The sequence below is a fragment of the Oncorhynchus keta genome, chromosome 18 (genome assembly GCF_023373465.1).
Source record: "Oncorhynchus keta strain PuntledgeMale-10-30-2019 chromosome 18, Oket_V2, whole genome shotgun sequence".
Taxonomy (NCBI): domain Eukaryota; kingdom Metazoa; phylum Chordata; class Actinopteri; order Salmoniformes; family Salmonidae; genus Oncorhynchus; species Oncorhynchus keta.
Window position 1 is genome coordinate 49767918 of NC_068438.1, and position 17363 is coordinate 49785280.

The 17363-nt window shown below is 45.8% G+C and overlaps 1 protein-coding gene across 1 annotated transcript in view; it reads right to left on the reverse strand.

The window, feature by feature from the left end:
- Positions 1-17363, reverse strand: part of gbe1b (glucan (1,4-alpha-), branching enzyme 1b) — a 401340-nt gene that overhangs the window by 155283 nt on the left and 228694 nt on the right. Inside the window, exon 11 of the mRNA XM_052468704.1 lies at positions 9403-9513. Coding sequence (XP_052324664.1) covers positions 9403-9513 — 111 coding nt within the window. The remainder of the gene's footprint in view (positions 1-9402; positions 9514-17363) is intronic.

A 17363-nucleotide genomic window follows, 5' to 3' on the forward strand; every position in this document is an offset into this window, starting at 1 on the left:
GGGTGTAAAGCCATAACACCCTCTGTGTTCTGTTAGACAGGTAACTCTTTATCCACATTATAGCAGGGGTGTAAAGCCATAACACCCTCTGTGGTCTGTTAGACAGGTAACTCTTTATCCACATTATAGCAGGGGGTGTAAAGCCATAACACCCTCTGTGTTCTGTTAGACAGGTAACTCTTTATCCACATTATAGCAGGGGGTGTAAAGCCATAACACCCTCTGTGTTCTGTTAGACAGGTAACTCTTTATCCACATTATAGCAGGGGGTGTAAAGCCATAACACCCTCTGTGTTCTGTTAGACAGGTAACTCTTTATCCACGTTATAGCAGGGGGTGTAAAGCCATAACACCCTCTGTGTTCTGTTAGACAGGGAACTCTTTATCCACATTATAGCAGGGGGTGTAAAGCCATGAAACAAATGTTTTCCTAACAGCAGACTATGATCGATAATGTCAAAAGCCGCACTGAAGTCTAACAAACCAGCCCCTATAATATTTTTATCATCAATTTCTCTCAGCCAATCATCAGTCATTTGTGTAAGTGCTGTGCTTGTTGAGTGTCCTTCCCTAGAAGCATGCTGAAAGTTTGTTGTAAAATAGCATTGTATCTGGTCAAACACCATTTTCCCCAAAACATTACTAACGGTTGGTAACAGTGCTCCCGAGTGGTGCAGCGGTCTAAGGCACTGCATTGTCAGTGCAAGAGGTGTCACTACAGTCCCTGGTTCGAATCCAGGCTGTATCACATCCAGCCGGTTTAGGTCAGGGCTCTGAGCAAGCCAGTCAAGTTCTTCCACACTGATCTCAACAAACCATTTCTGTACGAACATTGCTTTGTGCACAGTGGCATTGTCATGCTGAAACAGGAAAGGGCCTTCCCCAAACTGTTGCCACAAAGTTGGAAGCACAGAATTTTCTAGAATGTCAATGTATGCTGTATCGTTAAGATTTCCCTTCACTGGAACCATGAAAAACAGCCCCAGACCACAGTTCCTCATCCACCAAACTTTACAGTTGGCACTACGCATTCAGGCAGGTACTGTACTGTTCTCCTGGCATCAGCCAAACCCCAGATTGGTCAGTCGGACTGCCAGATGGTGAAGCGTGGTTCATCACTCCGGAGAACGTGTTTCCACTGCTCCAGAGTCCAATGTCGGCGAGCTTTACACCACTCCAGCCGACGCTTGGTGATCTTAGGCTTGTGTGCGGTTGCTCGGCCATGGAAACCCATTTTATGAAGCTCCTGAAGAACAGTTATTGCGCTGACGTTGCTTCCAGAGGCAGTTTGAAACTCGGTAGTGAGTGTTGCAACCGAGGACAGATCATTTTTTTGCGATAAATGCTTCAGCACTCGACGGTCCCGTTCTGTGAGATTGTGTGGCCTACCACTTCGGGGCTGAGCCGTTATTGCTCCTCGATGTTTCCACTTCACAATAACAGCACTTACAGTTGACCGGGGCAGCTCTATCAGGGCTGCAATTTGGCTAACTGACTTGTTGAAAAGGTGGCATCCTATGGCAGTGCCATTTTGAAAGTCACTGAGCTCTTCAGTAAGCCCATTCTACTGCCAATGTTTGTCTATGGAGATTGCATGGAGGAGTGCTCGATTTTATACACCTGTCGAGAAGGAGTGTGGCTGAAATAGCAGAATCCACTAATTTGAAGGTGTGTCCACATACTTTTGGTCATGTAGTGTAGAGAGAGAGAGAGATGGAAAAACAGATCAGGGAACTCATGTTGGTGTACATCTCTTTATCCATTAACCAGAAGGACAGGGATTTATCACCTACCACGGACTAGACACATATGCCTATTAGGAGGTACATAGACATTTTATTGACAGACACAGTTACAAATCGAGAGCTTGGGACTATAAAAGCTCTATCTTACAAACAAATTATTCGGATATAAATTGGCTTTAAACCAATGGTTTGAACGGTGTCATTTACAGGACTTTATTAGGAGTAGCACATTGAACAGAACAAGGCCATGTAAGGAACTCAATTTGGACAAAAATGCAGATAGAACTGTCCTAGCCCCCCAACCCTTAATGTAGATGTGGAGATAGAACTGTCCTAGCCCCCAACCCTTAATGTAGATGTAGAGATAGAACTGTCCTAGCCCCCCAACCCTTAATGTAGATGTAGAGATAGAACTGTCCTAGCCCCCCAACCCTTAATGTAGATGTGGAGATAGAACTGTCCTAGCCCCCCAACCCTTAATGTAGATGTGGAGATAGAACTGTCCTAGCCCCCAACCCTTAATGTAGATGTGGAGATAGAACTGTCCTAGCCCCCCAACCCTTAATGTAGATGTAGAGATAGAACTGTCCTAGCCCCCCAACCCTTAATATAGATGTGGAGATAGAACTGTACTAGCCCCCCAACCCTTAATGTAGATGTGGAGATAGAACTGTCCTAGCCCCCCAACCCTTAATGTAGATGTAGAGATAGAACTGTCCTAGCCCCCCAACCCTTAATGTAGATGTGGAGATAGAACTGTCCTAGCCCCCCAACCCTTAATGTAGATGTGGAGATAGAACTGTACTAGCCCCCCAACCCTTAATATAGATGTGGAGATAGAACTGTACTAGCCCCCCAACCCTTAATATAGATGTAGAGATATAACTGTCCTAGCCCCCCAACCCTTAATATAGATGTGGAGATAGAACTGTCCTAGCCCCCCAACCCTTAATGTAGATGTGGAGATATAACTGTCCTAGCCCCCAACCCTTAATATAGATGTAGAGATAGAACTGTCCTAGCCCCCCAACCCTTAATGTAGATGTGGAGATAGAACTGTCCTAGCACCCAACCCTTAATGTAGATGTAGAGATAGAACTGTCCTAGCCCCCCAACCCTTAATATAGATGTGGAGATAGAACTGTCCTAGCCCCCAACCCTTAATGTAGATGTAGAGATAGAACTGACCTAGCCCCCAACCCTTAATATAGATGTAGAGATAGAACTGTCCTAGCCCCCAACCCTTAATGTAGATGTAGAGATAGAACTGTCCTAGCCCCCCAACCCTTAATGTAGATGTAGAGATAGAACTGTCCTAGCCCCCCAACCCTTAATATAGATGTGGAGATAGAACTGTCCTAGCCCCCCAACCCTTAATGTAGATGTAGAGATAGAACTGTCCTAGCCCCCAACCCTTAATATAGATGTAGAGATAGAACTGTCCTAGCCCCCAACCCTTGATGTAGAGATAGAACTGTACTAGCCCCCCAACCCTTGATGTGGAGATAGAACTGTCCTAGCCCCCAACCCTTAATGTAGATGTAGAGATAGAACTGTCCTAGCCCCCAACCCTTCATATAGATGTAGAGATAGAACTGTCCTAGCCCCCCAACCCTTAATGTAGATGTAGAGATAGAACTGTCCTAGCCCCTCAACCCTTGATGTAGAGATAGAACTGTCCTAGCCCCCCAACCCTTCATATAGATGTGGAGATAGAACTGTCCTAGCCCCCAACCCTTGATGTAGATGTAGAGATAGAACTGTCCTAGCCCCCAACCCTTAATGTAGATGTAGAGATAGAACTGTCCTAGCCCCCCAACCCTTAATGTAGATGTGGAGATAGAACTGTCCTAGCCCCCAACCCTTAATGTAGATGTAGAGATAGAACTGTCCTAGCCCCCCAACCCTTAATATAGATGTGGAGATAGAACTGTACTAGCCCCCCAACCCTTAATGTAGATGTGGAGATAGAACTGTCCTAGCCCCCCAACCCTTAATGTAGATGTAGAGATAGAACTGTCCTAGCCCCCCAACCCTTAATGTAGATGTGGAGATAGAACTGTCCTAGCCCCCCAACCCTTAATGTAGATGTGGAGATAGAACTGTACTAGCCCCCCAACCCTTAATATAGATGTGGAGATAGAACTGTACTAGCCCCCCAACCCTTAATATAGATGTAGAGATATAACTGTCCTAGCCCCCAACCCTTAATATAGATGTGGAGATAGAACTGTCCTAGCCCCCCAACCCTTAATGTAGATGTGGAGATATAACTGTCCTAGCCCCCAACCCTTAATATAGATGTAGAGATAGAACTGTCCTAGCCCCCAACCCTTAATGTAGATGTGGAGATAGAACTGTCCTAGCACCCAACCCTTAATGTAGATGTAGAGATAGAACTGTCCTAGCCCCCAACCCTTAATATAGATGTGGAGATAGAACTGTCCTAGCCCCCCAACCCTTAATGTAGATGTAGAGATAGAACTGACCTAGCCCCCAACCCTTAATATAGATGTAGAGATAGAACTGTCCTAGCCCCCAACCCTTAATGTAGATGTAGAGATAGAACTGTCCTAGCCCCCAACCCTTAATGTAGATGTAGAGATAGAACTGTCCTAGCCCCCAACCCTTAATATGTGGAGATAGATGTGGAGATAGAACTGTCCTAGCCCCCAACCCTTAATGTAGATGTAGAGATAGAACTGTCCTAGCCCCCAACCCTTAATATAGATGTAGAGATAGAACTGTCCTAGCCCCCAACCCTTGATGTAGAGATAGAACTGTCCTAGCCCCCAACCCTTGATGTGAGATAGAACTGTCCTAGCCCCCAACCCTTATGTAGAGATAGAACTGTCCTCCTAGATGTTCATAGATGATAGAACTGTCCTAGCCCCCAACCCTTCATATAGATGTAGAGATAGAACTGTCCTAGCCCCCAACCCTTCATATAGATGTAGAGATAGAACTGTCCTAGCCCCCAACCCTTAATGTAGATGTAGAGATAGAACTGTCCTAGCCCCCAACCCTTAATGAGATGTAGAGATAGAACTGTCCTAGCCCCCAACCCTTAATATAGATGTGGAGATAGAACTGTCCTAGCCCCCAACCCTTAATGTAGATGTAGAGATAGAACTGTCCTAGCCCCCAACCCTTAATATAGATGTGGAGATAGAACTGTCCTAGCCCCCAACCCTTAATATAGATGTGAGATAGAACTGTCCTAGCCCCCAACCCTTAATATAGATGTGGAGATAGAACTGTCCTAGCCCCCCAACCCTTAATATAGATGTGGAGATAGAACTGTCCTAGCCCCCCAACCCTTAATATAGATGTAGAGATAGAACTGTCCTAGCCCCCAACCCTTAATGTAGATGTGGAGATAGAACTGTCCTAGCCCCCCAACCCTTAATATAGATGTAGAGATAGAACTGTCCTAGCCCCCCAACCCTTAATGTAGATGTAGAGATAGAACTGTCCTAGCCCCCCAACCCTTAATATAGATGTAGAGATAGAACTGTCCTAGCCCCCCAACCCTTAATGTAGATGTGGAGATAGAACTGTCCTAGCCCCCCAACCCTTCATATAGATGTGGAGATAGTACTGTCCTAGCCCCCCAACCCTTGATGTAGAGATAGAACTGTCCTAGCCCCCCAACCCTTAATGTAGATGTAGAGATAGAACTGTCCTAGCCCCCCAAACCTTAATATAGATGTAGAGATAGAACTGTCCTAGCCCCCCAACCCTTAATGTAGATGTGGAGATAGAACTGTCCTAGCCCCCCAACCCTTGATGTAGATGTAGAGATAGAACTGTCCTAGCCCCCAACCCTTAATATAGATGTGGAGATAGAACTGTCCTAGCCCCCCAACCCTTAATATAGATGTGGAGATAGAACTGTCCTAGCCCCCCAACCCTTAATATAGATGTGGAGATAGAACTGTCCTAGCCCCCCAACCCTTCATATAGATGTAGAGATAGAACTGTCCTAGCCCCCAACCCTTAATATAGATGTGGAGATAGAACTGTCCTAGCCCCCCAACCCTTAATATAGATGTGGAGATAGAACTGTCCTAGCCCCCCAACCCTTAATATAGATGTGGAGATAGAACTGTCCTAGCCCCCCAACCCTTAATATAGATGTGGAGATAGAACTGTCCTAGCCCCCCAACCCTTAATATAGATGTGGAGATAGAACTGTCCTAGCCCCCCAACCCTTAATGTAGATGTGGAGATAGAACTGTCCTAGCCCCCCAACCCTTAATGTAGATGTGGAGATAGAACTGTCCTAGCCCCCAACCCTTAATATAGATGTGGAGATAGAACTGTCCTAGCCCCCAACCCTTAATGTAGATGTGGAGATAGAACTGTCCTAGCCCCCAACCCTTAATGTAATGTGGAGATAGAACTGTCCTAGCCCCCAACCCTTAATATAGATGTAGAGATAGAACTGTCCTAGCCCCCAACCCTTAATATAGATGTGGAGATAGAACTGTCCTAGCCCCCAACCCTTAATGTAGATGTAGAGATAGAACTGTCCTAGCCCCCAACCCTTAATGTAGATGTAGAGATAGAACTGTCCTAGCCCCTCAACCCTTAATATAGATGTAGAGATAGAACTGTCCTAGCCCCCAACCCTTAATATAGATGTGGAGATAGAACTGTCCTAGCCCCCAAACCCTTAATGTAGATGTAGAGATAGAACTGTCCTAGCCCCCAACCCTTAATGTAGATGTGGAGATAGTACTGTCCTAGCCCCCCAACCCTTAATATAGATGTAGAGATAGAACTGTCCTAGCCCCCAACCCTTAATGTAGATGTAGAGATAGAACTGTCCTAGCCCCCCAACCCTTAATATAGATGTGGAGATAGAACTGTCCTAGCCCCCAACCCTTAATATAGATGTGGAGATAGAACTGTCCTAGCCCCCAAACCCTTAATGTAGATGTAGAGATAGAACTGTCCTAGCCCCCAAACCCTTAATGTAGATGTGGAGATAGAACTGTCCTAGCCCCCAACCCTTGATGTAGAGATAGAACTGTCCTAGCCCCCAAACCCTTAATATAGATGTGGAGATAGAACTGTACTAGCCCCCAAACCCTTAATGTAGATGTGGAGATAGAACTGTCCTAGCCCCCCAACCCTTAATATAGATGTGGAGATAGAACTGTCCTAGCCCCCAAACCCTTAATGTAGATGTGGAGATAGAACTGTCCTAGCCCCCAACCCTTGATGTAGAGATAGAACTGTCCTAGCCCCCCAACCCTTAATATAGATGTGGAGATAGAACCCCCCAACCCTTAATAGATGTGGAGATGAACTGTCCTAGCCCCCAACCCTTAATATAGATGTGGAGATATAACTGTCCTAGCCCCCAAACCCTTAATGTAGATGTGGAGATAGAACTGTCCTAGCCCCCAACCCTTGATGTAGAGATAGAACTGTCCTAGCCCCCAAACCCTTAATATAGATGTGGAGATAGAACTGTACTAGCCCCCAACCCTTGATGTAGATGTGGAGATAGAACTGTCCTAGCCCCCAACCCTTGATGTAGAGATAGAACTGTCCTAGCCCCCAAACCCTTAATATAGATGTGGAGATAGAACTGTCCTAGCCCCCAACCCTTAATGTAGATGAACTGTCCTAGCCCCCAAACCCTTAATAGAGATAGAACTGTCCTAGCCCCTCAACCCTTAATATAGATGTAGAGATAGAACTGTCCTAGCCCCCCAACCCTTAATGTAGATGTGGAGATAGAACTGTCCTAGCCCCCCAACCCTTAATGTAGATGTGGAGATAGAACTGTCCTAGCCCCCAACCCTTAATGTAGATGTGGAGATAGAACTGTCCTAGCCCCCAACCCTTAATGTAGATGTAGAGATAGAACTGTCCTAGCCCCCCAACCCTTAATATAGATGTGGAGATAGAACTGTCCTAGCCCCCAACCCTTAATGTAGATGTAGAGATAGAACTGTCCTAGCCCCCCAACCCTTAATATAGATGTGGAGATAGAACTGTCCTAGCCCCCAACCCTTAATATAGATGTAGAGATAGAACTGTCCTAGCCCCCCAACCCTTAATATAGATGTAGAGATAGAACTGTCCTAGCCCCCAACCCTTAATGTAGATGTAGAGATAGAACTGTCCTAGCCCCCAACCCTTAATATAGATGTGGAGATAGAACTGTCCTAGCCCCCAACCCTTAATGTAGATGTAGAGATAGAACTGTCCTAGCCCCCCAACCCTTAATATAGATGTTGAGATAGAACTGTCCTAGCCCCCAACCCTTAATATAGATGTAGAGATAGAACTGTCCTAGCCCCCCAACCCTTAATATAGATGTAGAGATAGAACTGTCCTAGCCCCCAACCCTTAATATAGATGTAGAGATAGAACTGTCCTAGCCCCCCAACCCTTAATGTAGATGTAGAGATAGAACTGTCCTAGCCCCCAACCCTTAATGTAGATGTAGAGATAGAACTGTCCTAGCCCCCAACCCTTAATGTAGATGTAGAGATAGAACTGTCCTAGCCCCCCAACCCTTAATGTAGATGTAGAGATAGAACTGTCCTAGCCCCCAAACCCTTAATGTAGATGTAGAGATAGAACTGTCCTAGCCCCCAACCCTTAATGTAGATGTAGAGATAGAACTGTCCTAGCCCCCAAACCCTTAATGTAGATGTAGAGATAGAACTGTCCTAGCCCCCAACCCTTAATGTAGATGTAGAGATAGAACTGTCCTAGCCCCCAACCCTTAATGTAGATGTAGAGATAGAACTGTCCTAGCCCCCAACCCTTAATGTAGATGTAGAGATAGAACTGTCCTAGCCCCCAACCCTTAATATAGATGTAGAGATATAACTGTCCTAGCCCCCCAACCCTTAATATAGATGTAGAGATAGAACTGTCCTAGCCCCCAACCCTTAATGTAGATGTAGAGATAGAACTGTCCTAGCCCCCCAACCCTTAATATAGATGTGGAGATAGAACTGTCCTAGCCACCAACCCTTAATATAGATGTAGAGATAGAACTGTCCTAGCCCCCCAACCCTTAATATAGATGTGGAGATAGAACTGTCCTAGCCCCCCAACCCTTAATGTAGATGTAGAGATAGAACTGTACTAGCCCCCAACCCTTAATATAGATGTAGAGATAGAACTGTCCTAGCCCCCAACCCTTAATATAGATGTAGAGATAGAACTGTCCTAGCCCCCCAACCCTTAATATAGATGTGGAGATAGAACTGTCCTAGCCCCCCAACCCTTAATATAGATGTGGAGATAGTACTGTCCTAGCCCCCCAACCCTTGATGTAGATGTGGAGATAGAGTAACTCCAGTCCTCCAGGGCCTGACAGGTGTCACAGTTTTGCACCAGGCCTCAGCTAACACCCCTGACTCCAATAATCACCTAATCACCATCTTCAGTTCAGAATGACATTTGATTAAGCCAGCTGTGTTTGTTAGGGATTGGAGAAAAAGTGTGACACCAATCATGTTAAAGAGGGGGTTAACCACCCCTGGACTAGAGGGACAGAAAGGAAGGAAGGATGGAACCACTGTCTCCAGTGTGCCATATGCGGTTCTGTTCAACAGAGATAGACCTAGAAGCGTGTTAAATGAATGAATAAAGAGTTGTGATGATGGGTTGGTTGTGTTACCTGGTCGTGGCTCTCTGCGTACGCGATGCAGTTCTCTCCATATCGTCTGTTTGTCAGAGTGTAGACAATGTTACCCATGTCCCAGGCCTCGTCTGCTAACTCCTTCAGAATCTAGACGTCAACATAAGACAAGATGAATTACTGAATACAGCTTCGTAATACACAAAGATTACAATAGGTCTACAGTAGGAAGGGTGGAGACTGGGATTCGATCTCTCTCTCTCTCTCTCTCTGAGTAGAAGTACCACCTGAGTGGAGTAGCTTCATCTCTAACCCTCCATTGACTTTGGAGGGTTACTGTTCACCAGAGAGCTCAACGGTCTGTCCACACAACACCAGCTTGCTTCATCACATTCTCACATTTTTATTTCAGTGGCCCTTGTGGCATGATTTGTGTTGAGGCTGTGTGTCTCTGTCTGCTGTGATGCTGTAGCGTAAAAGCAATAAGGTCAGAGAAGCAGTGCTCTATAATGAAAACAGTCACAGGTAAGAGAGAGTTGAGATGGTGGTAGAGGATACTGGGGAGATGGTGGTCGAGGATCCTGGGGAGATGGAGGTAGAGTCTCCAGGGGAGGTGGTGGTAGAGGATCCAGGGGAGGTGGTGGTAGAGTCTCCAGGGGAGGTGGTGGTAGAGTCTCCAGGGGAGATGGTGGTAGAGTCTCCAGGGGAGATGGTGGTAGAGGATCCTGGGGAGGTGGTGGTAGAGTCTCCAGGGGAGGTGGTGGTAGAGTCTCCAGGGGAGGTGGTGGTAGAGTCTCCAGGGGAGGTGGTGGTAGAGTCTCCAGGGGAGATGGTGGTAGAGTCTCCTGGGGAGGTGGTGGTAGAGAATCTAAGGGAGATGAAGGTAGAGTCTCCAGGGGAGGTGGTGGTAGAGTCTCCAGGTGAGGTGGTGGTAGAGTCTCCAGGGGAGGTGGTGGTAGAGTCTCCAGGGGAGGTGGTGGTAGAGTCTCCAGGGGAGGTGGTGGTAGAGGATCCAGGGGAGATGGTGGTAGAGTCTCCAGGGGAGGTGGTGGTAGAGTCTCCAGGGGAGGTGGTGGTAGAGTCTCCAGGGGAGGTGGTGGTAGAGAATCTAAGGGAGGTGGTGGTAGAGTCTCCAGGGGAGGTGGTGGTATAGGATCCAGGGGAGGTGGTGCTAGATAATCTAAGGGAGGTGGTGGTAGAGTCTCCAGGGGAGGTGGTGGTAGAGTCTCCAGGGGAGGTGGTGGTAGAGTCTCCAGGGGAGGTGGTGGTAGAGTCTCCAGGGGAGGTGGTGGTAGAGGATCCAGGGGGGGTGGTGGTAGAGTCTCCAGGGGAGATGGTGGTAGAGTCTCCAGGGGAGATGGTGGTAGAGTCTCCAGGGGAGATGGTGGTAGAGTCTCCAGGGGAGGTGGTGGTAGAGAATCTAAGGGAGATGGTAGAGTCTCCAGGGGAGGTGGTGGTAGAGAATCTAAGGGAGATGGTAGAGGATCCAGGGGAGGTGGTGGTAGAGTCTCCAGGGGAGATGGTGGTAGAGAATCTAAGGGAGATGGTAGAGTCTCCAGGGGAGGTGGTGGTAGAGTCTCCAGGGGAGGTGGTGGTAGAGAATCTAAGGGAGATGGTGGTAGAGTCTCCAGGGGAGGTGGTGGTAGAGAATCTAAGGGAGATGGTAGAGGATCCAGGGGAGGTGGTGGTAGAGTCTCCAGGGGAGATGGTGGTAGAGAATCTAAGGGAGATGGTAGAGTCTCCAGGGGAGGTGGTGGTAGAGTCTCCAGGGGAGGTGGTGGTAGAGAATCTAAGGGAGATCGTGGTAGAGTCTCCAGGGGAGGTGGTGGTAGAGAATCTAAGGGAGATGGTAGAGAATCTAAGGGAGATGGTGGTAGAGAATCTAAGAGAGGTGGTGGTAGAGAATCTAAGGGAGGTGGTAGAGAATCTAAGGGAGGTGGTGGTAGAGAATCTAAGGGAGATGATGATAGAGAATCTTATGGAGGCGGTGGTAGAGTCTCCAGGGGAGGTGGTGGTAGAGTCTCCAGGGGAGGTGGTGGTAGAGAATCTAAGGGAGGTGGTGGTAGAGAATCTAAGGAAGGTGGTGGTAGAGAATCTAAGGGAGGTGGTGGTAGAGTCTCCAGGGGAGGTGGAGGTAGAGTCTCCAGGGGAGGTGGTGGTAGAGGATCCAGGGGAGGTGGTGGTAGAGTCTCCAGGGGAGGTGGAGGTAGAGTCTCCAGGGGAGGTGGTGGTAGAGTCTCCAGGGGAGGTGGTGGTAGAGGATCCAGGGGAGATGGTGGTAGAGGATCCAGGGGAGGTGGTGGTAGAGGATCCAGGGGAGGTGGTGGTAGAGTATCCAGGGGAGGTGGTGGTAGAGTCTCCAGGGGAGGTGGTGGTAGAGTCTCCAGGGGAGGTGGTGGTAGAGTCTCCAGTGGAGGTGGTGGTAGAGTCTCCAGTGGAGGTGGTGGTAGAGTCTCCAGGGGAGGTGGTGGTAGAGTCTCCAGGGGAGGTGGTGGTAGAGTCTCCAGGGGAGGTGGTGGTAGAGTCTCCAGGGGAGGTGGTGGTAGAGTCTCCAGGGGAGGTGGTGGTAGAGTCTCCAGGGGAGGTGGTGGTAGAGTCTCCAGGGGAGGTGGTGGTAGAGTCTCCAGTGGAGGTGGTGGTAGAGTCTCCAGGGGAGGTGGTGGTAGAGTCTCCAGTGGAGGTGGTGGTAGAGTCTCCAGGGGAGATGGTGGTAGAGTCTCCAGGGGAGGTGGTGGTAGAGTCTCCAGGGGAGGTGGTGGTAGAGTCTCCAGGGGAGGTGGTGGTAGAGTCTCCAGGGGAGGTGGTGGTAGAGTCTCCAGGGGAGATGGTGGTAGAGTCTCCAGGGGAGGTGGAGGTAGAGTCTCCAGGGGAGGTGGTGGTAGAGGATCCAGGGGAGGTGGTGGTAGAGGATCCAGTGGAGGTGGTGGTAGAGGATCCAGGGGAGGTGGAGGTAGAGTCTCCAGGGGAGGTGGTGGTAGAGGATCCAGGGGAGGTGGTGGTAGAGTCTCCAGGGGAGGTGGTGGTAGAGGATCCAGGGGAGGTGGTGGTAGAGGATCCAGGGGAGGTGGAGGTAGAGTCTCCAGGGGAGGTGGTGGTAGAGGATCCAGTGGAGGTGGTGGTAGAGGATCCAGTGGAGGTGGTGGTAGAGTCTCCAGGGGAGGTGGTGGTAGAGTCTCCAGGGGAGGTGGTGGTAGAGGATCCAGGGGAGGTGGTGGTAGAGGATCCAGGGGAGGTGGAGGTAGAGTCTCCAGGGGAGGTGGTGGTAGAGGATCCAGTGGAGGTGGTGGTAGAGGATCCAGTGGAGGTGGTGGTAGAGTCTCCAGGGGAGGTGGTGGTAGAGGATCCAGGGGAGGTGGTGGTAGAGGATCCAGTGGAGGTGGTGGTAGAGGATCCAGTGGAGGTGGTGGTAGAGTCTCCAGTGGAGGTGGTGGTAGAGTCTCCAGGGGAGATGGTGGTAGAGTCTCCAGGGGAGGTGGTGGTAGAGTCTCCAGGGGAGGTGGTGGTAGAGTCTCCAGGGGAGATCGCAATTCAAGAGGGAAACATGGTTTCCAAGGTCGGACAGGCAAACAGGAAGGCTTATATTAACCCCTGCTGTACCAAACTAAATGCTCGGTTGGAAGCTAGGAGAAATAATGTGAGAGTTGAGGTAAATACAGGAGACGATTCAGACAGCTCCATGAACATGATGAGCTCAGTGATAATTCAGATGGAATTATTAACAGGCATAAGTGTACCTGTGTCGGGAAACACAGCACGACTTAAAAACAACCCGTTTTATAATAGTCTATTTTTCCATGTCCCTCTCTAGATTTATTCTGAACAAAAAACATAAAACACAACATGCAACAATTTCAAAAATTTTACTGAGTTTGAGTTCATATAAGAAAATCAGTCAATTTAAATGAATTCATTAGACCCTTATCTATGGATTACACATGACTGGGCATTTTTCCACCAACAAAAGGGCTTTATTACAGACATAAATACTCCTGAGTTTCATCAGCTGTCCGGGTGGCTGGTCTCAGACAATCCTGCAGGTGAAGAAGCTGGGTGTGGAGGTCCTGAGCTGGAGTGGTTACACGTGGTCTCGGGTTGTGATGCCGGTTGGACATACTGCCAAATTCTCTCAAATGATGGAGGCGGTTTATGGTAGAGAAATGAACATTCAATTGTCTGGCAACAGTTCTACTGGACAATCCTTCAGTCACCATGCCAATTGCCCACGCCCTCAAAACTTGAGACATTTGTGGTATTGTGTTGTGTGACAAAAGTGCACATTTTAGAGTGGCCTCTTATTGTCCCCAGCAGAAGGTGCACCTGTGTAATGATCACGCTGTTTAATCAGCTTCTTGATATGCCACACATGTCAGGTGGATGGATTATCTTGGCAAAGGAGAAATGCTCACTAACAGGGATGTAAACATATTTGTACAAAACATTTGAGAGAAATAAGTAGATTCAACTGCAGTAAAGTAAGTAGATTAACTAGCAGTAAAGTACTCAACTACACTAAATTAAACTCAACTGCAAAAAAGTCGACTCAACTGCAGTAAAGTAAGCAGACTCAACTACAGTAAAGTAAGTAGACAACTACAGTCAAGTACAGAGCTAAACTAAATTAAACTCAACTGCAGTAAAGTACGTAGATTCAACTACAGTAAAGCAAGTAGACTCAACTACAGTAAAGCAAGTAGACTCAACTACAGTAAAGCAAGTAGACTCAACTACAGTAAAGAAAGTAGACTCAACTACAGTAACGAAAGTAGACAACTACAGTAACGAAAGTAGACAACTACAGTAACGAAAGTAGACAACTACAGTAACGAAAGTAGACAACTACAGTAAAGCAAGTAGACTCAACTACAGTAAAGCAAGTAGACTCAACTACAGTAAAGCAAGTAGACTCAACTACAGTAAAGCAAGTAGACTCAATTACAGTAAAGAAAGTAGACTCAACTACAGTAAAGAAAGTAGACTCAACTACAGTAAAGAAAGTAGACTCAACTACAGTAAAGAAAGTAGACTCCTACAGTAAAGAAAGTAGACTCAACTACAGTAAAGAAAGTAGACTCAACTACAGTAACGAAAGTAGACTCAACTACAGTAACGAAAGTAGACAACTACAGTAACGAAAGTAGACAACTACAGTAACGAAAGTAGACAACTACAGTAAAGCAAGTAGACTCAACTACAGTAAAGCAAGTAGACTCAACTACAGTAAAGCAAGTAGACTCAACTACAGTAAAGCAAGTAGACTCAACTACAGTAAAGCAAGTAGACTCAACTACAGTAAAGAAAGTAGACTCAACTACAGTAACGAAAGTAGACTCAACTACAGTAACGAAAGTAGACAACTACAGTAACGAAAGTAGACAACTACAGTAACGAAAGTAGACAACTACAGTAACGAAAGTAGACTCAACTACAGTAAAGAAAGTAGACTCAACTACAGTAACGAAAGTAGACAACTACAGTAACGAAAGTAGACAACTACAGTAACGAAAGTAGACAACTACAGTAAAGCAAATAGACTCAACTACAGTAAAGCAAGTAGACTCAACTACAGTAAAGTAAGTAGACTCAACTACAGTAAAGTAAGTAGACTCAACTACAGTAAAGCAAGTAGACTCAACTACAGTAAAGAAAGTAGACTCAACTACAGTAACGAAAGTAGACTCAACTACAGTAACGAAAGTAGACTCAACTACAGTAACGAAAGGAGACTCAACTACAGTAACGAAAGTAGACTCAACTACAGTAACGAAAGTAGACTCAACTACAGTAACGAAAGTAGACAACTACAGTAACGAAAGTAGACAACTACAGTAACGAAAGTAGACAACTACAGTAAAGAAAGTAGACAACTACAGTAAAGCAAGTAGACTCAACTACAGTAAAGCAAGTAGACTCAACTACAGTAAAGCAAGTAGACTCAACTACAGTAAAGCAAGTAGACTCAATTACAGTAAAGCAAGTAGACTCAACTACAGTAAAGAAAGTAGACTAAACTACAATAAAGAAAGTAGGCAACTACAGTAAAGCAAGTAGACTCAACTACAGTAAAGCAAGTAGACTCAACTACAGTAACGAAAGTAGACTCAACTACAGTAACGAAAGTAGACTCAACTACAGTAACGAAAGTAGACTCAACTACAGTAACGAAAGTAGACTCAACTACAGTAACGAAAGTAGACTCAACTACAGTAACGAAAGTAGACTCAACTACAGTAACGAAAGTAGACAACTACAGTAACGAAAGTAGACAACTACAGTAACGAAAGTAGACAACTACAGTAAAGAAAGTAGACAACTACAGTAAAGCAAGTAGACTCAACTACAGTAAAGCAAGTAGACTCAACTACAGTAAAGCAAGTAGACTCAACTACAGTAAAGCAAGTAGACTCAACTACAGTAAAGAAAGTAGACTAAACTACAATAAAGAAAGTAGACAACTACAGTAAAGAAAGTAGACTCAACTACAGTAAAAAAAGTAGACTCAACTACAGTAAAGAAAGTAGACTCAACTACAGTAACGAAAGTAGACAACTACAGTAAAGAAAGTAGACTCAACTACAGTAACGAAAGTAGACAACTACAGTAGAGCAAGTTGGCAAATACAGTAAAGAAAGTAGACTCAACTACAGTAAAGAAAGTAGACAACTACAGTAAAGAAAGTAGACTCAACTACAGTAAAGAAAGTAGACTCAACTACAGTAAAGAAAGTAGACTCAACTACAGTAAAGAAAGTAGACTCAACTACAGTAAAGAAAGTAGACTAAACTACAGTAAAGAAAGTAGACAACTACAGTAAAGAAAGTAGACAGTACAGTAAAGAAAGTAGACAACTACAGTAAAGAAAGTAGACAGTACAGTAAAGAAAGTAGACAACTACAGTAAAGAAAGTAGAGAACACTAACGGAAGTAGTCTCAACTACAGTGAAGAAAGTAGACTCAACTAGAGTAAAGAAAGTAGACTAAACTACAGTAAAGAAAGTAGACAACTACAGTAAAGAAAGTAGACAAAACTACAGTAAAGAAAGTAGACAACTACAGTAAAGAAAGTAGACAACTACAGTAAAGAAAGTAGACAACTACAGTAAAGAAAGTAGACTAAACTACAGTAAAGAAAGTAGACAACTACAGTAACGAAGGTAGACTCAACTACAGTAAAGAAAGTAGACAACTACAGTAACAAAAGTAGACAACTACAGTAAAGAAAGTAGACTAAACTACAGTAAAGAAAGTAGACTAAACTACAGTAAAGAAAGTAGATAACTACAGTAACAAAAGTAGACAACTACAGTAAAGAAAGTAGACTAAATTACAGTAAAGAAAGTAGACTCAACTACAGTAAAGAAAGTAGACAACTACAGTAACAAAAGTAGACAACTACAGTAAAGAAAGTAGACTAAACTACAGTAAAGAAAGTAGACTAAACTACAGTAAAGAAAGTAGACTAAACTACAGTCAAGAAAGTTGACAACTACAGTAAAGAAAGTAGACAACTACAGTAAAGAAAGTAGACAACTACAGTCGGAGCTGGAAGGCTGGATTAACAGCATGGATTCTCCACTTGTCTGTGTGTAAAACTAAGACAGTATACATCTGCATGGTGCTGTGATTTCTCCATTGTGTCGGTCTACAGTCTACGGCCTACAGGCTACGGTCTACAGTCTACGGCCCACAGTCTATGGCCTACAGTCTACGGCCTGACTGAGGCTGTGTCAATCTGCTTTGTGTGCGTCTGTGGGTGGTTAGGGGGGAGGTTATGGCTCTGTCGTCCTGCTCTGTGTGTGTGTGTGGTATTTTGGCCATGCTGTGAAGCTGTACTATACATCTACCCAGCCTTTTATCTTGGAGTCAAACTTTACTTTATTTAGTAAAAGGAGATGTGTAGAGAGTTGAAGAGCGTGACAGAGAAACGGCGTGTAGCCTCTTACATGCTGTGTGTGTGTCTGTATCCTCTCGCACATTGTTAATGTACTCTGCCTCTCTCAGCA